We start from the raw sequence: 25232 nt of genomic DNA on the forward strand, positions 1-25232 counted from the left end.
CATCATCACAGATAGAGGACAGAATGTTGTAGAAGCTTTAAAGGATGATGTCATCATCACAGATAGAGGACAGAATGTTGTAGAAGCTTGAAAGGATGATGTCATCATCACAGGCAGAGGATGGAATGTTTTATGAGCTTCAAAAGATGATGTCATCATCACAGATAGAGGACAGAATGTTGTAGAAGCTTTAAAGGATGATGTCATCATCACAGATAGAGGACAGAATGTTGTAGAAGCTTTAAAGGATGATGTCATCATCACAGATAGAGGACAGAATGTTGTAGAAGCTTTAAAGGATGATGTCATCATCACAGGCAGAGGATGGAATGTTTTATGAGCTTCAAAAGATGATGTCATCATCACAGGCAGAGGATGGAATGTTTTATAAGATTTAAAGGATGATGTCATCATCACAGGCAGAGGACAGAATGTTTTATAAGATTTAAAGGATGATGTCATCATCACAGGCAGAGGACAGAATGTTTTTTAAGATTTAAAGGATGATGTCATCATCACAGGCAGAGGTTGGAATGTTTTATAGGCTTTAAAGGATGATGTCATCATCACAGGCAGAGGACAGAATGCATTATAAGATTTAAAGGATGATGTCATCATCACAGGCAGAGGACGGAATGTTTTATAGGCTTTAAAGGATGATGTCATCATCACAGGCAGAGGTTGGAATTTTTTATGAGCTTCAAAAGATGATGTCATCATCACAGATAGAGGACAGAATGTTGTAGAAACTTTAAAGGATGATGTCATCATCACAGGTAGAGGACAGAATGTTGTAGAAGCTTTAAAGGATGATGTCATCATCACAGATAGAGGACAAAATGTTGTAGAAGCTTTAAAAGATGATGTCATCATCACAGGCAGAGGATGGAATGTTTTATAAGATTTAAAGGATGATGTCATCATCACAGGCAGAGGACAGAATGTTTTTTAAGATTTAAAGGATGATGTCATCATCACAGGCAGAGGACAGAATGTTTTATAAGATTTAAAGGATGATGTCATCATCACAGGCAGAGGTTGGAATGTTTTATAGGCTTTAAAGGATGATGTCATCATCACAGGCAGAGGACAGAATGCATTATAAGATTTAAAGGATGATGTCATCATCACAGGCAGAGGACGGAATGCATTATAAGATTTAAAGGATGATGTCATCATCACAGGCAGAGGTTGGAATTTTTTATGAGCTTCAAAAGATGATGTCATCATCACAGATAGAGGACAGAATGTTGTAGAAGCTTTAAAGGATGATGTCATCATCACAGGCAGAGGATGGAATGTTTTATGAGCTTCAAAAGATGATGTCATCATCACAGATAGAGGACAGAATGTTGTAGAAGCTTTAAAGGATGATGTCATCATCACAGATAGAGGACAGAATGTTGTAGAAGCTTGAAAGGATGATGTCATCATCACAGGCAGAGGATGGAATGTTTTATGAGCTTCAAAAGATGATGTCATCATCACAGATAGAGGACAGAATGTTGTAGAAGCTTTAAAGGATGATGTCATCATCACAGGCAGAGGATGGAATGTTGGTGAAGCTGGGGATGTTGAGGCCTTTTCCCCTCCATTTTTACTAAAAAGGTGGTCATAGTTAGCAATATTTGGAAAAAGTGGAACGGGCCAGGAGCGAAGGTTTCTTTGCCAGTTCCGCCCATTTTCCCCAAAGTTCCCACCCATTGACGGTCAACATGAGGGAAGATTGTTGGTTTCTATCTCGATGTAATGATGGCTGACAGATGAAGTCAGATGAGAATGACAACTGAATTAAAGATGACAGGTTATCAGGGGGCCATGATACCGCTCTGAGATCTGGCTCCTGTTTGAGAGAACGTTCTCTTTTTCTGTTGTTGTTCTTTTAAAGTCATTAAAAGTCAAACTGCTCACACATGAAAATCTGTTTTTGGGCAGTCCCTCTATTTAATGTCAAAGCATCTCCAAACGTCTCTGTGCTTAATGACCTTAACTCCTCCTCTTTTCTCCTTTTTGCTCCTCAGACTCTAAAGCCATCGTGGATGGGAACCTGAAACTGATCCTGGGTCTGATCTGGACCCTGATCCTGCACTACTCCATCTCCATGCCCATGTGGGATGAGGAGGAGGAGGCAGATGACGGCAAACAGAAGACGCCGAAGCAAAGGCTGCTGGGATGGATCCAGAACAAGCTGCCTGAGCTCCCCATCACCAACTTCAACAAGGACTGGCGAACGGGCCGGGCTCTGGGAGCGCTGGTGGACAGCTGCGCTCCAGGTGAGGGCGCCATGCCATCTCTGAGGGTTGGAGAGAGCTGGGCTGGAGGCCAGGATGTGTTTGGGCTGTTTCCGGGGTTGATTAAGGATAAAGACCAGTGTGATAGGTTTCTCCTGCAGCAGAGGTGAAATTAACACCAACAGAGAGCCATAACCACCTAGAGAGGAGGGCGGAGCTCCAGCCTGTGTGTCAGGGTTCATCTTAACTTTAAGTGAATGGAGAGCTCTGCCTACAGGATCATCCTAAATCTGACCTTGAAAACTAAACAAGTGTCACGATAAACGTGATAAACGTGATAAATGTGATAAACATGATAAACGTGATAAACATGATAAACATGATAAACATGATAAATGTGATAAACATGATAAACATGATAAATGTGATAAACATGATAAACGTGATAAACATGATAAACATGATAAACGTGATAAACGTGATGAACGTGATAAACGTGATAAACGTGATAAACGTGATGAACGTGATAAACGTGATAAACGTGATGAACGTGATGAACGTGATGAACGTGATAAACGTGATAAACGTGATAAACATGATGAACATGATGAACATGATGAACATGATGAACATGATGAACGTGATAAACGTGATAAACGTGATAAACGTGATAAACGTGATAAACGTGATGAACGTGATAAACGTGATAAACGTGATGAACGTGATAAACGTGATAAACGTGATAAACGTGATAAACGTGATAAACGTGATAAACTTGATAAATGTGATAAACATGACAGATGTGATAGACGAGATAAACATGATAAACGTGATAAACTTGATAGACCTGAATAACGTGATAGACGTGATGGATGTGATGAACATCATAGATGTGATAAATGTTGCCCTCTGCTGCAGATTTTTAAAAGCTGCTGACAGAAAATGCAGGAACTCTATCAGACATTTTGCACGGCTGTGGTTTTAGCACTTCTGAAGAGTTTCCGCCTGCTGAATAGAAATTTCCCGGTAAAGATTCTGGACTTCCCCTAAAGGTCCCTCAACCCAGGTGGACGTTCTTCCCTTGATGCTCGTCTTTCTTTAACAGAACCGTCCACAGAGGGTCTTCAGAGATCAGGTTAGGGAGAGCCTCAGGGTCTGAGAGGGGAGAGAATGGGGGGGGGGTCCTGGACCTTGTTATTAAGCTCCAGTAAGATCAGGAGGAGGCGGGGTGTAAGACAGTGGTTTGTGTTTACATGCCAGGGATGTTTGGCATACCTGAGGATCCTCAGCAGATAAAGACCGGCTTCAAATCTGAGATTAAAGTCAGAATTTTTTTTTCAATCTCAGAATTAATTAATTATTAATCTCATAATTCTGAGGAAAGTATCAGAGTTCTACTGGAAAAAAAACAACCCTTCAAAATCTATTTAAAGCCAGGAGTGAAGCCCTTATAGGACACATAGGTTAGTATGACCCCCCCTCACTAATGCTGACCCCCCCTCACTGATGCTGACCCCCCTCACTGATGCTGACCCCCCCTCACTAATGCTGACCCCCCTCACTGATGCTGACCCCCCCTCACTAATGCTGACCCCCCCTCACTAATGCTGACCCCCCTCACTGATGCTGACCCCCCCTCACTGATGCTGACCCCCCCTCACTGATGCTGACCCCCTCACTGATGCTGACCCCCTCACTAATGCTGACCCCCTCACTAATGCTGACCCCTCACTGATGCTGACCCCCCCTCCCTGATGCTGACCCCCCCTCACTGATGCTGACCCCCCCACACACAGACAACAGACGGGTTTGAAGTTCCGGGTTATCGGCTGTTCGGCGTCCCGGCTCCACATGGAGTCAGCAGAATAATCCAGAGAGGTTTCACCGTCTACTCCACCGTCTCTGCCACATTCTTCTCCTCCACAGGAGATTCAGTTTGAACATTTCTGTCTTTATTTTCATGATTAAAAAGAATTAGAACTTTAAAAACTCTGACAGTCTTAAAGCTGTTCTAAATCTAAAGTTTGGGGCTTCTCCAGGTAGAATTTTCTTTTCTACTGTCTTTATAATCTCACTTCTTATCCTCATTAATTTCTCCTTAAATGCAGCTATAATTAATGCATTGTCCCCTCTCCCTCCATGTATTCCCTCCATCTCTCCTCTCCTGCAGGTCTGTGTCCGGACTGGGACCAGTGGGATCAGACCAAACCAGTGGACAACGCCAGAGAGGCCATGCAGCAGGCAGACGACTGGCTCGGCATCCCGCAGGTAAAAGAAGAAATGCTGAAATGATCCTGAAACCAGGGAGCCTGCCTTTAGAGGTTAACGGTCATCCATTTAACCAAGAAAAGACTGATTATTATCTCACATCTTTTAATTCAGATCAAACAAGATTTTATGGAAACAAAGTTATTAGGGCCTTTAGACCTTTAAACTTTTAACCCTGATTAATCTCAGCTTTTATGTTTCATTCTAAAATCATTTCTGTTATATTCACATTTTTTTAAAAACAGAAGAGGGGAACTTAATTTTGAAGGTATACCGCCTGTGTCTGGAGCAGGTCGTCACATTGTTTTATTCTGAAATGAATAATTGAAACTTTAACAGACATATCAGGCAGCTTTCAGGAGATGTAGGCTGTTCTGGTTTTGTGTTTCTGTTCTCGTTGTCTCTCTGGTGTCGTGTATTTCTGTGGTTTGGATTGGCACACATTGGCAGCATGTTGGCACATCATGGCGTGCTGACAGACTGTGGTCGCTGCATCTGCCCTCTGATCTGAAACCATCTGTCTGTGTCTGAGCGGTTTTATCAAAAAGTGAGTTTGGGTATGAGAGAGTCTGTCTCAGGTACGCTGGGAGCTCAGGAAGCCCCTGGTTTGTGGTTCTGGTCTTGAAATCATAACATCTCTCTGTTGATCTGTCTCCATGGAAACCAATCAGACGCTGCAGGCCGTGCAGCTGCAAACACTCTCATCAATAAACATGCAACCAGGAAAAATCTGCATGTTCTTTAAAAACATGGGCTCCATCTGAAAGTCCCTTATAATTCCAACATTAGTCCTTTCCTCTTCACTGTTCTGTGACCTCCATGGAGATTATACATCTGTGTTATTCTCAGGCATGTTTGTCACACATTGACACCAACAGTCTTTCCCCTATCATGACAGTCCTTGGTCAGCAACTTTTGGAGAAGTTGGTGGAACTGGCAAAGAACGAGAGAAACCCTTGCATCTCACCAGTTCCCCCCATTTTGCCAAAAGTTGCCAACTATGGCCTACTCTTTGGCAAAATGAAGGGAAAAAGTCCCCTACATCCCCATCTTCATCAAAATTCTGTTGTATGCCTTTAAAATGACGTCATTAAAGTTTATAAATGTTCCGTTATCTGTGTTTGCAATGATGTCATCAAATATTTTAAACATTCTGTTATCTGCCCTTAAAAAATGATGTCATCAAAGATTATAAACATTCTGTTTTCTGCCTTTAAAATGACGTCATCAAAGATTATAAACATTCCGTTATCTGCCATTAAAATGACGTCATCAAAGATTATAAACATTCCGTTATCTGCCCTTAAAAAATGACGTCATCAAAGATTATAAACATTCTGTTTTCTGCCTTTAAAATGACATCATCAAAGATTATAAACATTCTGTTTTCTGCCTTTAAAATGACATCATCAAAGATTATAAACATTCCGTTATCTGCCTTTAAAATGACGTCATCAAAGATTATAAACATTCCGTTATCTGCCCTTGAAAAATGACATCAAAGATTATAAACATTCCGTTATCTGCCTTTAAAATGACGTCATCAAAGATTATAAACATTCCGTTATCTGCCTTTAAAATGACGTCATCAAAGATTATAAACATTCCGTTATCTGCCTTTAAAATGACGTCATCAAAGATTATAAACATTCCGTTATCTGCCTTTAAAATGACGTCATCAAAGATTATAAACATTCTGTTATCTGCCCTTAAAAAATGATGTCATCAAAGATTATAAACATTCTGTTTTCTGCCTTTAAAATGACGTCATCAAAGATTATAAACATTCCGTTATCTGCCATTAAAATGACGTCATCAAAGATTATAAACATTCCGTTATCTGCCCTTAAAAAATGACGTCATCAAAGATTATAAACATTCTGTTTTCTGCCTTTAAAATGACATCATCAAAGATTATAAACATTCTGTTTTCTGCCTTTAAAATGACATCATCAAAGATTATAAACATTCCGTTATCTGCCTTTAAAATGACGTCATCAAAGATTATAAACATTCCGTTATCTGCCCTTGAAAAATGACATCAAAGATTATAAACATTCCGTTATCTGCCTTTAAAATGACGTCATCAAAGATTATAAACATTCCGTTATCTGCCTTTAAAATGACGTCATCAAAGATTATAAACATTCCGTTATCTGCCTTTAAAATGACGTCATCAAAGATTATAAACATTCCGTTATCTGCCTTTAAAATGACGTCATCAAAGATTATAAACATTCCGTTATCTGCCTTTAAAATGACGTCATCAAAGATTATAAACATTCTGTTATCAGCCTTTAAAATGACGTCATCAAAGATTATAAACATTCCGTTATCTGCCTTTAAAATGACGTCATCAAAGATTATAAACATTCCGTTATCTGCCCTTGAAAAATGACATCAAAGATTATAAACATTCCGTTATCTGCCTTTAAAATGACGTCATCAAAGATTATAAACATTCCGTTATCTGCCTTTAAAATGACGTCATCAAAGATTATAAACATTCCGTTATCTGCCCTTGAAAAATGACATCAAAGATTATAAACATTCTGTTATCAGCCTTTGAAATGATGCCATCAAAGTTTATAAACCTATATGCCTGATGTGAAAACGCCATACAACTTGAGGCGGTTTTTCTCAGTAACCCTCCTCATCCTCTCTCTTTGTTCTTCCTCCAGGTTATCACCCCCGAGGAGATCGTTGACCCCAATGTGGACGAACACTCCGTCATGACCTACCTGTCCCAGTTCCCCAAAGCCAAGCTGAAGCCTGGAGCCCCCCTTCGGCCCAAACTCAACCCCAAAAAGGCCCGCGCCTACGGCCAAGGTACACGAACAGTTAAACAGTTACTAACAGACTCATGTGCAGCTGGACGGCCAGAGCAGCTGCTTCAGTTTACAGCAGGAAGGATCTGGATGTTTACAACCATGGACTGAAACACTGAGTGCTGCTCCAGGAGGATTCAGGCTCTGGTTGTGTTTAGACCAAAAGATGATCGTTTCAGCCTCTCTAAGTCCAAAATATCTGCAGGAGAGGTTTTTCTTAAGTGTTTTTACCCCAGAGAGAAAAATATTTAAACTCTATTGAACCAAGTTTGTCCCACTGAGACTGATCATTACTTTAATTTGGATCAGACAGCACAATTTTAACCAGGTTTAACTGATTGTATGGTTGCAGTATATCAATCATTGGGCATTAATATGAACCTTATTTCCCTCGCTTCTCGCCGGTTCAACCCACTTTTCAAAAAGGGCCCAAATATGGCCTTTTATTCTGCATAATAGGTAAAAGAAAAACAACATCCCCAGCTTCACCAACATTCAGTCCTCTATCTTAGATGATGTCATCCTTTAAAGTTTATAAAACATTCCGTCCTTAGCTCTGAAGATGATGTCATCCTTTAAAGTTTATAAAACATTCTGTCCTTAGCTCTAAAGATGATGTCATCCTTTAAAGTTTATAAAACATTCTGTCCTTAGCTCTGAAGATGATGTCATCCTTTAAAGTTTATAAAACATTCTGTCCTTAGCTCTAAAGATGATGTCATCCTTTAAAGTTTATAAAACATTCCGTCCTTAGCTCTAAAGATGATGTCATCCTTTAAAGTTTATAAAACATTCTGTCCTTAGCTCTAAAGATGATGTCATCCTTTAAAGTTTATAAAACATTCCGTCCTTAGCTTTGAAGATGATGTCATCCTTTAAAGTTTATAAAACATTCTGTCCTTAGCTCTAAAGATGATGTCATCCTTTAAAGTTTATAAAACATTCCGTCCTTAGCTCTAAAGATGATGTCATCCTTTAAAGTTTATAAAACATTCTGTCCTTAGCTCTAAAGATGATGTCATCCTTTAAAGTTTATAAAACATTCTGTCCTTAGCTCTGAAGATGATGTCATCCTTTAAAGTTTATAAAACATTCTGTCCTTAGCTCTAAAGATGATGTCATCCTTTAAAGTTTATAAAACATTCCGTCCTTAGCTTTGAAGATGATGTCATCCTTTAAAGTTTATAAAACATTCTGTCCTTAGCTCTAAAGATGATGTCATCCTTTAAAGTTTATAAAACATTCCGTCCTTAGCTCTAAAGATGATGTCATCCTTTAAAGTTTATAAAACATTCTGTCCTTAGCTCTAAAGATGATGTCATCCTTTAAAGTTTATAAAACATTCCGTCCTTAGCTCTAAAGATGATGTCATCCTTTAAAGTTTATAAAACATTCCATCCTTAGCTTTGAAGATGATGTCATCCGTTAAAGGTTATAGAATATTCTGTCCTTAGCTTTGAAGATGATGTCAGCTTTAAAAGTTTATAAAAGATTCCATCCTTAGCCTTTTGCTTGCAGACCAGCCTAGACTAGCCAAAGTATTAATTCCAATCTAATCTGATCCTTTAAAGTCTTTCAAGAGCTTTAGAAATATGACATCATACTTTTAGGTCTACAAACATTCCATCCTTGCCTTTGAAAATTATACCATTCTTTAAAGTTTATAGAATATTCCATCCTTTCCTTTTGCATGCAGGCATGTCTAGGTCCCCAGTTGTCATCCCAGTCTAACCAGTACCCAACAATGTTAATCACTGTAATAGTAAATCAGACAACATGATGGAGAAAAGCTGTTAAAGAGGCTCTGCTAGCCTTTTAGCTGGTGGCTAACTGGACCCCATCCTTTCTTATCAGCAGCTTCACAGCATGCAGGGTTACTAAGCCACAAGCTAGATGGGTTTAAATCAACTTTAATATTATCGTTAGTGTTATTAATAATCTAACGTCTTTATATCTATGGTACTTAGTGATTCTGTTTCCTTTGGTCCAAACACAGTCAGAACAGCTGATTCATCCCTGCAGCCTTTCTCTACCAGTCTACTGCCACATACACCACAAACTGGTCTGTTTATCTAACATGTCCTTGCTGGTCTGTGTGAAGGTGTGGAGCCCGTGGGTAATGTGGTGATGAAGAAGGCCCCGTTCACCGTGGAGACCATCAGCGCCGGGATGGGAGAGGTTCTGGTTTATGTGGAGGATCCAGCAGGACACAGAGAGGAGGTCAGACTCACAGATCTTAAAGTTCAGATATTAAAGTTTAACTTTTTATTTCCCAGTTAACTTTTCTAAAATCTCCTCCAGGCTAAAGTGACGGCAAACAACGACAAGAACAGAACCTACTCAGTTTTCTACATCCCTAAAGTCACAGGCATGCACAAGGTGAGCCAAGAGTCACATCTGACACTTTAGGTTCTTGGTTTTACTAAAGCAGAGATTTCACTTTGTTTGGTTCCACCTGAGTTTCTCAGAAAATAATGTTCTGCCCTGTAATTTACAAGTCGAAACAGAGTCACACAGTGTAGTTGAGCCTGTGGAATGAATCAACCTTGACGTCCCCACCCATGGTTAATCATCACAGCGTTTAATCGTCTCATCTCTACATCCACACCTGTTGTGAAGAATAATAGAAGTATGAGCTTTTGGCCATATTGTGCTGCCCTTTAGAGACTCAAGAAGACTAACAGTGAAATTAAAAAGCCACATAAGTACTGTAAGACTGTAATGGGCCACTGCTGATTGGTCAGATAGTGGGGTATCATTTTCTGTGACGTTGGCTGGTCTTCTCTGATTGGCTGAGAAAGATCATTCTGGTTACACTGTATAACAGAGAGTTGCGGGGATGCCACAAAGAAAGTTGACCCATGTGGCCACTTATGGTTCCTCACCCCATAAATGCTTAAAGGGGGTTTGGTTCAGACATTTTCAGTCTCTCTCTGGTTGTGGTCTGTCTAGTAACTGAAAATATAAAATCAGTTACACTTCTTCTTTTCTTCCATTAGAGATGCTCCCTCCCTCACTTTCACTTCTCCAAAAAACACACTTTCATTTTCTCTGCTTATCTTTGAAGAATTTGGCAAAATTATCTTTAAACATATTTTCTCTGCTAAACCTCCAAAATCAGATTCAATTAAACAAAATAAAAACTTGGCTTGAATTAATAATTGGAATATGATGATGCTTGGGTCAGGCTCCATGTATGGTTGCTAACTATGGCCTACTATTTGTCAAAAATTGCAGAAAAAGGCCCTAACATTCTATCCTCTGCTTTTGAAGATGTCATCCTTTAAAAGATGATCCTTTAATGCCTGTAAACATCCCCTTATCTGCCTTTGAAGATGGCATCATCAAAGTCTATAAACATTCTGTTATCTGCTTTTGAAGATGTCATCCTTTGAAAAAATGATCCTTTAATGCCTATAAACATCCTGTTATCTGCCTCACATCATCAAAGTGTATATACATTCTGTTATCTGCCTTTGAAGATAACGTCATCAAAGTTTATAAACATTCCGTTATCTGCCTTTGAAGATAACGTCATCAAAGTTTATAAACATTCCGTTATCTGCCTTTGAAGATAACGTCATCAAAGTTTATAAACATTCCGTTATCTGCCTTTGAAGGTAACGTCATCAAAGTTTATAAACATTCTGTTATCTGCCTTTGAAGATTACGTCATCAAAGTTTATAAACATTCCGTTATCTGCCTTTGAAGATAACGTCATCAAAGTTTATAAACATTCCGTTATCTGCCTTTGAAGGTAACGTCATCAAAGTTTATAAACATTCCGTTATCTGCCTTTGAAGATTACGTCATCAAAGTTTATAAACATTCTGTTATCTGCCTTTGAAGGTAACGTCATCAAAGTTTATAAACATTCCGTTATCTGCCTTTGAAGGTAACGTCATCAAAGTTTATAAACATTCCGTTATTTGCCTTTGAAGGTAACGTCATCAAAGTTTATAAACATTCCGTTATCTGCTTTTGAAGGTAACTTTATCAAAGTTTATTAACCTTCCATTATGTGCCTTTAAAGATGGTGTCATCATGGCTTTTAAACATTCTGTTTTCTGCCTTTAAAGATGATGTCATCAAAGTTTATAAACATTCTGTTATCTGCTTTTGAAGGTAACTTTATCAAAGTTTATTAACCTTCCATTATGTGCCTTTAAAGATGGTGTCATCGTGGCTTTTAAACATTCTGTTTTCTGCCTTTAAAGATGATGTCATCAAAGTTTATAAACATTCTGTTATCTGCCTTTAAAGATGACATCATCAACGTTTATAAGCACTCCGTTATCTGCCTTTTAAGATGGCGTCATCATAGCTCATAAACATTCCGTTATCGGCCCCAGCAGACCAGCGGGGCAGAGGGCAGCTACCGTACTCAAGCACAGTCTGAAATGATTAGTCCTTCTTTGAAACAGCCTTAGACTCAGTCCCGACTGTCTTCTACCTGTAGGTCACGGTGCTGTTTGCAGGTCAGCATATCTCAAAGAGCCCGTTCGAGGTTGAGATCGGCATGGCTCAGGGAGACTCCAGCAAAGCCACGGCTCAGGGGCCGGGAATTGAGCCATCAGGAAACATCGCCAACAAATCCACCTACTTCGACGTCTACACAGCAGGTCAGAAGACATGAAGGGATGTGTGGTTGTTGCTGTAAACCCTGCATTGATACGCTGTTTTAATCATGGCGGTCGTGTTCCTCTCAGGTGCCGGCGTTGGCGAGGTGGAGGTGGTGATCATGGACCCTGCAGGTAAGAAGAACACGGTGACCTGCACCATCGAGGACAAAGGGAACAGCAGTTACCGCTGCACCTACAAACCCACCACAGAGGGGCAGCACATCATCTACGTCACCTTCGCTGGGGGGCAGATCAGCAAGAGCCCATTTACCGTCAACGTGGGGGAGGGTAAGACCTGAGCATCAGCTCTAATGCTCTCTATTACCACGTTATCATCAGCCTGTGAAGGTTAAACTATTTTTACTTCAATATATTACTTTTTTAAATGAAATATGTGGAACATTTTGGCCTCTAGAATCCTCCAGGGTTGACCTTAAAGGCTACTCTGTTTTTCCCTGGTGTCTGCTGCTTTAACCTCTATTTTTCTGCTATTGATCTTCCTCCTCCTCCTCCTCCTCCTCTTCTTCTCCTCTGATAGCGATGTGCTGGTATCTGTCCTCTCTCTGGATCGGCCTCTTCCTTCTGCTGTCACTTCCTGCTTCCTGGGATCTCTCTCGGGTACTCGGAGCATGCATGTTTGTGTGATTGCTGTCATGAATGACTGAGGAGTTCTGTGACTTCTTCACTGAGTTTCTGTGTTTTTGAACGTCTTTACTTCAGACTAGTTTCTCTTTATAGACTTGCTTTGCATGATGCATTGTCATTCGTCTCAGATCATCAAATCCACAGTGAAATAACTTGACTAAAAACTTAAGAACGTGTTCATGGATGAAGGGAACTGGCACTCAAACAGGAGCCAGCTCCTGTCATTCACAGAAAAGAGCTGACGATTCCATTAAAGCATGTGTACGAGGGAGAAAAGCGGTTAAAAAGGCTCAGCTAGTGGTGAAAATATATTTTCTGGCTTCCTCCCGTTAGGTGACTGATGCAGGTTTCTAATTATTCATAGATGACTCTGCTGACAGACCATACTGTAAAATAATAAATACGGATGTCCCTGCAGTAGCGTATCTGGTCCCCGTTCAACGGCCTCTGTTCCTGTGGGGTTTCCTCAGTTTCCTGCAGGGGCATCCAGCTGTGACTCAGCAGCTCATCTGTTATAATCAGAAGAATAATTTCACTTCCTGTGGAGGATAACGGCTCACTTCCTGTTCAGAGGATACACTCTGTAGGCCTGGAGATATGAGGCAGAGGAGGGGGGAGGGATGAGGGAGGTAACAGCCTCCTTCTCTACTAAAGATGGATGTAGGATCTAATGAAAGCAGTTTCTTACCATCTAGCCTGCTCTTGGTTCCTTGCCTCTGCTGGTCTAGTCTCTGAGTCCTGGTCCCTGCTCTCATGTGGTCTAACTCTGTGTCCATGTCCCCCCTCAGCCTGTAACCCCAGCCTGTGCAAAGCCAAGGGCCGCGGTCTGCAGCCGAAGGGCCTAAGGGTGAAGGAGACGGCAGACTTCAAAGTTTACACCAAAGGAGCCGGGACAGGAGAGCTCAAAGTGACCATCAAAGGGCCCAGTGAGTCCACATCAACACTCAAGTCTATAGAAACTGGTCCCAGTTCATGATAAACTACCATTTAGTGGCAGAAGGGTTCTGAGCAGACCCTCTATGAGATAGTCCTTTTCTGTGGTAGAGTAGTGGACCTGGTTTCTGTACCTTTAGGTATAATGTGGTGATTGACTTTTATTAAAGATTTATTCAATTAATATTTAAATCTACGATGACTTACTTAGGGTTAAAAAAGAAGTAGAAATATTTAACAGTATCGAAAAGTAGGTAGACCTAGGTAGGTAGACATAAGTGGACTTAGGTAGGTAGGTAGACCAAGGTAAGTAGGTAGACCTAGGTAGGTAGACATAAGTGGACTTAGGTAGGTAGGTAGACCAAGGTAAGTAGGTAGACCTAGGTAGGTAGGCTAAGGTAGGTAGGTAGGTAGGCCTAGGTAGCTAGTAGGTAGGCAGTTAGACCTAGGTAGGTAGGTAGACCTAGGTAGCTAGTAGGTAGGTAGGTAGACCTAGGTAAGTAGGTAGACCTAGGTAGCAAGTAGGTAGGCAGTTAGACCTAGGTAGATAGGTAGACCTAGGTAGCTAGTAGGTAGGCAGTTAGACCTAGGTAGATAGGTAGACCTAGGTAGCTAGTAGGTAGGCAGTTAGACCTAGGTAGGTAGGTAGACCTAGGTAGGTAGGTAGACCTAGGTAGGTAGACCTAGGTAGCTAGTAGGTAGGTAGGTAGACCTAGGTAGATAGTTAGACCTAGGTAGCTAGTAGGTAGACAGTTAGACCTAGGTAGGTAGGTAGACCTAGGTAGGTAGGTAGGTAGACCTAGGCAGATAGTAGGTAGGCAGTTAGACCTAGGTAGGTAGGTAGACCTAGGTAGCTAGTAGGTAGACAGTTAGACCTAGGTAGGTAGGTAGACCTAGGTAGGTAGGTAGGTAGACCTAGGTAGGTAGGTAGGTAGACCTAGGTAGCTAGTAGGTAGGCAGTTAGACCTAGGTAGGTAGGTAGACCTAGGTAGGTAGGTAGACCTAGGTAGCTAGTAGGTAGGCAGTTAGACCTAGGTAGGTAGGTAGACCTAGGTAGCTAGTAGGTAGGCAGTTAGACCTAGGTAGGTAGGTAGACCTAGGTAGGTAGGTAGACCTAGGTAGGTAGACCTAGGTAGATAGGTAGACCTAGGTAGCTAGTAGGTAGGTAGGTAGACCTAGGTAGGTAGGTAGACCTAGGTAGCTAGTAGGTAGGTAGGTAGACCTAGGTAGATACGTAGACCTAGGTAGCTAGTAGGTAGGCAGTTAGACCTAGGTAGATAGGTAGACCTAGGTAGCTAGTAGGTAGGCAGTTAGACCTAGGTAGATAGGTAGACCTAGGTAGCTAGTAGGTAGGCAGTTAGACCTAGGTAGGTAGGTAGACCTAGGTAGGTAGGTAGACCTAGGTAGCTAGTAGGTAGGCAGTCAAACCTAGGTAGGTAGGTAGACCTAGGTAGGTAGGTAGGTAGACCTAGGTAGGTAGGTAGACCTAGGTAGCTAGTGGGTAGGCAGTCAGACCTAGGTAGGTAGGTAGACCTAGGTAGGTAGGTAGGTAGACCTAGGTAGGTAGGCAGACCTAGGTAGGTAGACGTAGGTAGGGAGACCAAGGTAGGTAGACGTAGGTAGACTAAGGTAGGCAGACCTAGGTAGGTAGACATAGGTATGTAGGTAGTAGGTAGGTTGGCAGGTAGGCAGCACCGACTTTGTTCTGACTCTAACGTCTGTGGGGGTCTGTGCAGAGGGTCTGGAGGAGCCGTGTAAGAGGAAAGACCTGGGAGACGGCGTTTATGGGTTTGAGTACTATCCCACCACACCAGGGACCTACAGCATTACCATCACCTGGGGAGGGCAGCACATTCCCCGCAGGTAAATACACCCCGGCCAGACACAGACACGGTTCCTGATTGTCCCTGGTCTACCTCCATGTCTGATGGATCTCTTCTCCTTCAGCCCCATTGAGGTGAAGATCGGCGCCGAGGCAGGTCAGCAGAAGGTGAGGGCCTGGGGCCCAGGTCTGGAGGGCGGAGTCGTCGGTAAATCAGCTGACTTTGTGGTGGAGGCTGTTGGCGACAACGTTGGTACGCTGGGTAAGTTAAAGGAAACTTCCAGAGCTTTTCCTTCTTTTACCAGCGGACTGCTTCTTTAAGCTCGGTGTTTTTCTGCTTCTGCGCTCAGGATTCTCTGTTGAAGGTCCGTCTCAGGCCAAGATCGAATGTGACGACAAAGGCGACGGATCATGTGACGTGCGTTACTGGCCCACAGAGCCCGGGGAGTACGCAGTCCACGTCCTCTGCAACAACGAGGACATCCAGCACTCGCCCTTCATGGCCGAGATCGTCAACCCGCCAAGTAAAGACTTCTACCCCGACAAGGTGAGCACGCGGCCCCGCTGATCTGGAGTCACCAAGAGGCTTTAGAGGGACAAACACACCTGGAGGATTCAGTTTGAGACATTAAATGTTAACTCCTTAAACCTTTCCTCACCTTGATTCTCTGAATAAACCCACTCTCCATGTTTTAGGTGAAGGCGTTCGGCCCCGGCCTGCAGAGCAGCGGTCTGGCTGTGGGAAAACCCACAGAGTTCACTGTAGATGCCAAACAGGGAGGGAAAGCTCCACTGAAGATCCTGGCCCAGGTATGATCACCTCTGCAGCTCTAACAGCCTCCACCCTTCTCTGAAGGCTTCCCAGAACATTCTGGAGTGTTCCTGTGTGAATGTGTGTCGATTCATCCTGTAGAGCATTTATGAGGTCAGGCTCTGATGTTGGACCAGAACGCCTGGCCCACAATCTCTGTTCTCCAGTTCATCCCAAAGGTGCTGGATGGGGTTGAGGTCAGGATTGTGGCCCAGGTCTTTCTAGTCCTTTGGTCTCTGGGCCACAGTCCTCCTGAAATAGAAAAGAGCCTTCCCCAAACTGTTGCCATCACTGGAGATAAGAGACCCTCCTCCCCGGGTTTCTCAGTCTTTAGCCAGGTTTATGTTTTAATAATCCTGGTCTTCTCCTCCTGGCGGCCCCGTCTAACTCTCTCTGTGTTTCCGTTCAGGACGGCGAAGGTTCCCCCGTGGACGTTCAGGTTAAAGATAACGGAAACGGCACCTACGCCTGCACCTACACGCCCCGCAAACCTGTCAAGCACACCGCCATGGTGTCCTGGGGCGGAGTCAACATCCCTGACAGCCCGTTCAGAGTGAGCAGACACGCACATGTAAAAAGATCTACTTCCTGTCTTTGAGGACCTAACTGAGCATGTCTGTTTCTTTGACCTCAGATGAACATTGGAGCCGGCTGCCATCCTAACAAGGTGAAGGTGTCCGGACCCGGGGTGGCCAAGACCGGACTGAAGGCCTTTGAGCCCACCTACTTCACAGTGGACTGTGCAGAGGCAGGCCAAGGTAAAACTCTGACACAGCTGTGTCTTTGACTCAGAATGACCCGTTTTTATAAAGACCAGAATCTCAGACTGCCGGAAACAGTCAAAGCTGACCTCAGAGACCGGTGACCTCAGAGACCGGTGACCTCAGAGACCGGTGACCTCAGAGAATAATGACCTCAGAGACTGATGACCTAAGAGAACGATGACCTCAGAGACCGATGACCTCAGAGACTGGTGACCTAAGAGAATGATGACCTCAGAGACCGATGACCTCAGAGACTGATGACCTCAGAGACTGATGACCTCAGAGACCGATGACCTCAGAGACATGTGACCTAAGAGAATGATGACCTAAGAGAACGGTGACCTAAGAGAATGATGACCTAAGAGAATGATGACCTCAGAGACCGATGACCTCAGAGACAGGTGACCTCAGAGACCGATGACCTCAGAGACCGATGACCTCAGAGACTGATGACCTCAGAGATTGATGACCTCAGAGACTGGTGACCTAAGAGAATGATGACCTCAGAGATTGATTACCTCAGAGACAGATGACCTCAGGGACTGATGACCTAAGAGACTGATGACCTCAGAGATTGATTACCTCAGAGACAGATGACCTCAGGGACTGATGACCTAAGAGACTGATGACCTTAGAGACTGATGACCTAAGAGAACGATGACCTCAGAGACTGGTGACCTAAGAGACTGATGACCTTAGAGAATGATGACCTCAGAGATTGATTACCTCAGAGACAGATGACCTCAGGGACTGATGACCTAAGAGACTGATGACCTTAGAGACTGATGACCTAAGAGAACGATGACCTCAGAGACTGGTGACCTAAGAGACTGATGACCTTAGAGAATGATGACCTCAGAGACTGATGACCTCAGAGACCGATGACCTCATAGACAGGTGACCTCAGAGATTGATGACCTCAGAGACTGATGACCTAAGAGAACGATGACGTTAGAGAATGATGACCTAAGAGAATGATGACCTCAGAGACCGATGACCTAAGAGAACAATGACCTCAGAGACTGGTGACCTCAGAGAATGATGACCTCAGAGAATGATGACCTCAGAGACCGATGACCTCAGAGACATGTGACCTAAGAGAATGATGACCTCAGAGACCGATGACCTCAGAGATTGATGACCTCAGAGACCGGTGACCTCAGAGACTGGTGACCTCAGAGACTGGTGACCTCAGAGACCGGTGACCTAAGAGAATGATGACCTAAGAGAATGATGACCTAAGAGAATGATGTCCTAAGAGAATGGTGACCTAAGAGAATGATGACCTAAGAGAATGATGTCCTCAGAGACTGGTGACCTCAGAGACCGGTGACCTAAGAGAATGATGACCTAAGAGAATGGTGACCTAAGAGAATGATGACCTAAGAGAATGATGTCCTCAGAGACTGATGACCTCAGAGACCGATGACCTCAGAGACTGATGACCTAAGAGAATGATGTCCTCAGAGACTGATGACCTCAGAGACTGATGACCTCAGAGACTGGTGACCTCAGAGATCGATGACCTCAGAGACCGGTGACCTAAGAGACCGATGACCTCAGAGACCGGTGACCTCAGAGACTGATGACCTCAGAGACTGAGGACCTAAGAGATCGATGACCTCAGAGACCGGTGACCTAAGAGAACGATGACCTCAGAGACCGGTGACCTCAGAGACTGGTGACCTCAGAGATCGATGACCTCAGAGACCGGTGACCTAAGAGAACGATGACCTAAGAGACCGGTGACCTCAGAGACTGGTGACCTCAGAGACTGGTGACCTCAGAGACTGGTGTTTTTTGGTTTTCTAGATTTAAAGAAAGCCTTGAAGGACAGGAGACCATGTGGCCCAAAATTTAAAAATTAAAAATTAAAAGCCCCCGTGTCAAAATAAAAGCCAACATAGCCACGTAGCAGCCCTGTTCCCTCTCTACAGTTTAATATAAATAATGTTTATTATAAATGATATTGTGAAATTAAATTTAACTCCTGCTGTGTTCATGAATAAATACCCCCTGCTGCCCAGGCGTATCTATTTATGTCAGTGTAAATGATTTTATACTTTTATACACTGTAAACAGGAAGCACGGCTATGTGGGCCTTTATTTTGACATGGTTTTATTTTGAACAGTTTGCCTTTCTTATTGCGTCACCTGATGTCCTTTTCCTCAAGTGTTTGAATAAACAAGAAAAAAAAAGATCTGTTTTTGTGTTCTATTTTTATGTTTTGTGATTAAAAATGAAAAACAGGTAAAAGACCCTTTTTTTTTTTTTTTTTTTTTTTTTTTTTTGGAAATGAAAAAATGTGAAACCGCCTTGTTCTTTTTGTTTGTTTGTTTGTTTTTTTCATAAAAGAAAAAAACGACCAACGATCTTTTCAGATTTCTGAGGTTTGTTTCAAACAGGAAGTAGATCTGCCTGGGAGTACAGTTCACCACTAGAACTGATTTTGATATTTCTAAACTAAAGGCCGAGACGCCAAACGCCACTCTGACCGTCTGTCGCTGTTTAGATGAATGGTTCAGTGCTGACGTCTGATTGGTCCGTCCTCAGGTGACATCAGTATTGGAATCAAGTGCGCCCCTGGCGTGGTGGGACCAGCCGAGGCTGACATCGACTTTGACATCATCAGGAATGACAACGACACGTTTACGGTCAAATACACGCCGCCTGGAGCCGGCAGCTACACCATCATGGTTCTGTTCGCCGACCAGGTGAGTCCAACACCAATGTTTACACTGCTAACGGGAGAGAGGCGGAGCGGCGGCGTCTTAACGGGATATTAATGTTTGATTTTAGGCCATTCCAATGACACCCATCAGGATTAAAGTGGATCCTTCTCACGACGCCAGCAAAGTCAAAGCAGAAGGACCGGGACTGAGCCGCAGCGGTGAGAGCGCCGGAATATTCCGCTGATATCTAGACTCTGGCCGTTTCTATCTTCATCCAGTCAGAATCTCTGTTTTATGTTTCTGACAGAGAATCAGGAAAAATCTCTAATAAATATAAAAAGATTAATAAAGACAAGCTCAAAATAAATGAAATTTAACATCTGACCATTCCTCCACCTTGAATTAAATATATTTACTGCAGTCAGAGAGAAACGGAACAAAAAGAGGAAAAAGACAGTAATATTGAAGTAAAGTTACAAAACAACTGAAAACAAGGACAGAGCCTCAGAGCCGGTCTAAAAAGAGAAACGAAAAAAAATAAAAAGGAACCATAAACTCAGAATTGACATCTTTCTAAAGCTCTAAGCTAACCACTTAAAAAGAAAATACATTTTAAAAATCCTTATTTTGTTTTTTTTGGGTCAAATTTGAGTTTCAGAGCTCTGAAACTCTGAGTTAAGATTTATGTAAATTATAAAAATAAAATGTAAAAATTCAGAGTTTTAGCCATTTTAGAATTTTTTTCATTGAAATATTTGTATTTGGGATCTTCTTAATGTACAACTTTATAAATTTGAAAATGTATTTTATTTCAAACTAAAAAAATTTAATTTAATTTATATTGTATATTGTCATATTAAAACTTAAATGCAAAAATTTTAGAATTTCATGTGAATTTAAGATTTGATCTCAAAATTTTCTGAGGTGGTTTCCTATAAATTTACAGCTCAGAAAACTCTAAATTGTTTTATTTTTCTTGTAAATGTACAACTCTACAAAAGCAAGATCTAATTTACTCAAAATTAAAAATCTGGTCTCATTAATTACAGATCTATTAATGCAAAAATGTTTAAATTTAACGTAAACTAAATAAACTTTAAATTTACTTTTGGTTTCTTGTAAAATCAAAACTTTGGAAACATTTTTTTTTTTAATGTTAGAAATTTATGAAATAAACTCAAAATATTTGAATTTGATTTCCCAGAATACAGCACTCAAAAAAACAAAAAAAACAACTCAGTTTAAATAATAAAAAGTGTTTTGTAAAGTAACGACTCTATAAATCTATCTTTTAAACTTCTCTTAAATGTATGACTTTTAAAACATAAACTTTGGTATTTTCTTTTGTATTCACATTTCCTAATATTCCCAAAATATTTTAATTTACAACCAAATGAACTGAATTTTTATTTTTGGTTTCTTTCTCTCTCTCTTTTTTTTTTTTTACACATTTTTTTTTAAACTACATAGAAATTTATGAATTTGACTCAGTCTTTTTTGATTATGTTTTTTTCAATAATTTAAACTCTATAAAGGCAAATTTTGAGTTTTCTTGTAAATTTGTGTTTTCATCAGCATTTTTATTTTAACTTTAAATTGATGGTCCAGTATCCCCCAAATATTTATATTTCTCATTAGTTTTAAAAAAGGTTAACTTGATTTTTTTGTTCAATTTAGTTTCTCAGAAATGCATGACTTTATGAATTTTGAATTTTTATATTTAGTTTATCATTTACGATTCATGGACTCAGATTTTTTATTCTGTAAATTTCTGAAGGAATAGGCTTTGAATTAAGACATTTAGTTTCTCAGTAATTTAAAACTTGATAAACTCAAAATGTGTTTCAAATGTTTTTCAGTGTGAATTTAAAAATTTCAGATCCTATTTATCGGTCTTTTTTTCTCTGTGGATTTCTCAAACATCCTGTAAACCTTAAATCCTGATAAATGTGAAGAATTTTCTGTTTCTGAATTTTCCCCGTCTCAGGAGTGGAGCTGAACAAACCCACCCACTTCACAGTCAACACTAAAGGAGCGGGAAAAGCCAACCTGGACTGTAACTTCAGCGGGCCGACCAAAGGGGAGGTGGTCAAAGACTTCGAGGTCGTCAACAACCACGACAACACGCACACCGTCAAATACACACCTGTGCAGCAGGTAGGACTCTGAGACTACAGCGGAGGAATACTACTGTGGTTTAGTTTATAGGATTTCACAGAAAGTCAACCCGATTAATGATGTAGATTCAGCGGGTTTTTCCTTTTTCTGAATCCATGGGTTAAAGGTGTGCTAGTTAGCACTTTTTGAAAACATGTGATGTCACTTCCCGTCCCAGGGTCCTCTGGGGGTCGCTGTGACCTACGGCGGGGACCACATCCCTAAGAGCCCGTTCAACGTGGCTGTGGCGCCGACAGTTGACCTCAGCAAGATCAACGTCAGCGGGCTGGGCGACAGTACGTACCTCTCTACGTCGACTTCCTGTGCACCTGAGGAGTTCTACCCCAGGTGTCCCCCCCCTTCCTGTCTGCTCAGGATTCTCAGTATTTACCTTTAGAGTACGGCGGATTGGTGAATCCAGAAACGGGAGAGAGGAGGAGAAATGATGCCCGAATCTGCTTTAGAATATCTCTGCCAAGTCTTTAATTTCTGTTCATGGTTGCTAAAATCTACAACCATCAAGGACATGATCAAACATTCTGGATCATTCTCTCTCTGAGGAGGATCTCAGCCCTCTTTGTGGTCTGGTTTTTGCAGAGATGACCGTGGGCAGAGACCAGGAAGTGACCGTCAAATCAAAGGGTGCCGGCGGTCAAGGCAAAGTAGCTGCCAAGGTCACGGGACCATCAGGGAAACCCATCTCCAGTAAGGTCAGTCCGATGGTCAGGGTTGGTTCTAAAGAGGATCTCCAGAGGGAAGGTCAAAGATTTGACGTGAAGATTTTTGTTCTTCTAGGTGGAGCCGGGTCTGAGTCCAGAGACCAGCCAGGTGAAGTTCATCCCCAGAGAGACTGGGCCGTACCAGGTGGAGCTCACCTACGATGGAGTCCCGATCCCCGGATCTCCCTTCACCCCTACTGCCTACCCTGCCTCAGACCCCTCCAAGGTCAGACAGACCCCGTTAGTCCACATCTGTCCCGTTCAGTAATGCTGGCAGTAAGTGTCATTAATAACGTCTCTCTCTGTGGTCTCAGGTGCGCTGCTCCGGTCCAGGTTTGGAGCGTGCCAAAGTCGGGGAGAAGGGCGAGTTCATTGTGGACTGTACCAACGCCGGCCCAGCTGACCTGACCATCGAGATCATCTCAGACAGCGGCACGGAGGCCGAAGTCCACATCCAGGACAACGGAGACGGGACCTACACCATCACCTACATCCCCCTGTACCCCGGCTCCTACACGCTGACCATCCGCTACGGTGGCCAGGATGTACCAAACTTCCCTGCCAGGCTCAACGTGGAGCCCGCCGTCGATGCCAGCGGAGTCCGAGTTTTTGGACCAGGAGTGGAGGGCAAAGGTCAGAGGACACGGAGATTTAAACACCGCTGAAGTTTTATCCATGATGTATTTGATTTTAGAGTTTAAGTTAAAAAAAACAGTTCAACAGTTTTACATTAATAAACACTTAAACATTTTCATTTTTAAACTCAAATACAGAAATTAATATATTTTGCTTAAATTTCTATTTTTTTAACAACTACATTTATTAACACTAGGACTGTCAAAGACTAAAATGATCAATCCTGAATAATCTCAGAATTTCTGCAGTTAATCAGGATTAATTGCATCCTTTCAAGCTCAGTGATGGACTTATTCTACATCACTGAGGCTGCAGGGAGACACTGACTAGTGACTAATCAAAAGAGAGGGAAAAAAGCATGCAATTAATCTTGATATTCAAAAAAGTTCACTTATTCTGGATTTTAATTTATCACAATTAATGCAATTAATCTTGACAGCCCTAATTAATACGTATGAAATATTTTAACAATCTCATGCCATTGCCGTGCCATCTTAGTCTACATGGTTTTTATAATGACAGGATTAATTGTCTGAAGTGTTTTTGCACATTTTTATTTCAGGACTTCATAATTTAATGCTTTTAAATGTTTTTAACTGTCCCGTCTCTTTAAAGGTTGTAAATGAAAACATAAAAATATTTGACCCCATTGCTTTGTGTCACGCTCTTTCAGGAGTTTTCCGTGAGGCGACCACAGACTTCACCGTGGACGCTCGCGCTCTCACTCAGGCCGGAGGCGACCACATCAAAACCCTCATCAGCAACCCATCAGGCAGCCGCACGGACGCCCTGATCACCGACCTCGGGGACGGGACTTACAACGTGGAGTACACTCCCTACGAGGAGGGTGAGTGCAGACAGCGGTCAGGATTTTTCAGCTTTTTAATGAATGATCTTTGATTGTTTTGGTTTTATTTAAGGCAGCAGTACACAGGCGCAGGAGCACAGCGGAAAATAATGTTATCCTCAGCATACAAATAAAAGAAGCATCTGGTGTACTCTGTCCAAGGCAGCTGATATGGTAGTGAATAAGAGTGGTCCAAGAACCTTTGGTTCTCCCTGGTGGATTTACAGTACCCTCTAACTTCACAGGTTATACCAGTCACACAGGATATTTGAAGCTTATATTGTTTTTTCTTTCTCTCCAGGTCCTCACAGCGTGGAGGTTTGCTATGATGGCTCTCCGGTACCGAAGAGTCCGTTCCGTGTCGCCGTCACTGAAGGCTGCGACCCGGCTCGTGTTCGTGTGCATGGTCCAGGTCTGAAGGGAGGAATCACCAACAAACCCAACAAGTTCACAGTGGAAACTCGGTCAGTTTGATAAAAAATATTCACCTTATAGATGACGAGTTCAGGTTTTATTCAAACCTCTATCATGTTTGCTCTGCAGAGGAGCTGGTACCGGTGGTCTCGGTCTGGCTATGGAGGGTCCATCAGAGGCTAAAATGTCCTGCACTGATAACAAAGATGGCAGCTGCAGCGTGGAGTACGTCCCATATGAGCCTGGAAAATACAACCTGAACATCACCTACGGAGGACAGCCGATCAAAGGTACACAGCCGATCTGACTGCAAGGACACGTCGGTTCTCCTCTGTTAGTATCAAGAATTTCAAGTTTTCTGGAAAATAGAAAGACCAAATTAACTTCTCTGATGTTCTGTCCATACAGGTAGCCCGTTCTCTGTGCCCGTCAGCGACACGGTGGACAGTACCAAGGTGAAGTGTCAGGGTCCAGGACTGAGCAACAACGTCAGAGCCAACATCCCTCAGGCCTTCACGGTGGACGCCTCCAAGGCCGGAGTCGCCCCGCTGCAGGTCCGCGTGCAAGGACCCAAAGGTTGGTTTGTTTCTGTTTCTCTCAGAGTTTAAGACCACACCTGAAATTTACACCTGGGGTCAGCTGAGGCTGGCATATTAAAGGCAAGGATGGAATGTTTTATGAGCTTTGACAACATCATCTTTCTAAAGCCTATCAAAGGCATTAAAGGATGACATCATCCCTCTAAAGCATATTAAAGGAAGACGTCATCCCTCTAAAGCATATTAAAGGATGACGTCATCTCTCTAAAGCCTATCAAAGGCATTAAAGGATGACATCATCTCTCTAAAGCATATCAAAGGC

The 25232-nt window shown here is 42.3% G+C and overlaps 1 protein-coding gene across 2 annotated transcripts in view; it reads left to right on the forward strand.

The window, feature by feature from the left end:
- Positions 1-25232, forward strand: part of flna (filamin A, alpha (actin binding protein 280)) — a 92606-nt gene that overhangs the window by 46356 nt on the left and 21018 nt on the right. For both annotated transcript variants that reach the window (XM_041798581.1, XM_041798582.1), the window contains exons 3-27: positions 2022-2273; positions 4402-4499; positions 7181-7328; positions 9429-9547; positions 9629-9706; positions 11788-11950; positions 12038-12238; positions 13384-13521; positions 15265-15391; positions 15476-15612; positions 15701-15897; positions 16047-16160; positions 16571-16714; positions 16796-16919; positions 19480-19640; positions 19726-19816; positions 21586-21755; positions 21934-22051; positions 22353-22465; positions 22551-22700; positions 22789-23107; positions 23784-23957; positions 24259-24421; positions 24501-24661; positions 24780-24947. In XM_041798581.1, coding sequence (XP_041654515.1) covers positions 2022-2273; positions 4402-4499; positions 7181-7328; positions 9429-9547; positions 9629-9706; positions 11788-11950; positions 12038-12238; positions 13384-13521; positions 15265-15391; positions 15476-15612; positions 15701-15897; positions 16047-16160; positions 16571-16714; positions 16796-16919; positions 19480-19640; positions 19726-19816; positions 21586-21755; positions 21934-22051; positions 22353-22465; positions 22551-22700; positions 22789-23107; positions 23784-23957; positions 24259-24421; positions 24501-24661; positions 24780-24947 — 3828 coding nt within the window. The remainder of the gene's footprint in view (positions 1-2021; positions 2274-4401; positions 4500-7180; positions 7329-9428; positions 9548-9628; positions 9707-11787; positions 11951-12037; positions 12239-13383; positions 13522-15264; positions 15392-15475; positions 15613-15700; positions 15898-16046; positions 16161-16570; positions 16715-16795; positions 16920-19479; positions 19641-19725; positions 19817-21585; positions 21756-21933; positions 22052-22352; positions 22466-22550; positions 22701-22788; positions 23108-23783; positions 23958-24258; positions 24422-24500; positions 24662-24779; positions 24948-25232) is intronic.

The sequence above is a fragment of the Cheilinus undulatus genome, linkage group 11 (assembly GCF_018320785.1).
Source record: "Cheilinus undulatus linkage group 11, ASM1832078v1, whole genome shotgun sequence".
NCBI lineage: Eukaryota > Metazoa > Chordata > Actinopteri > Labriformes > Labridae > Cheilinus > Cheilinus undulatus.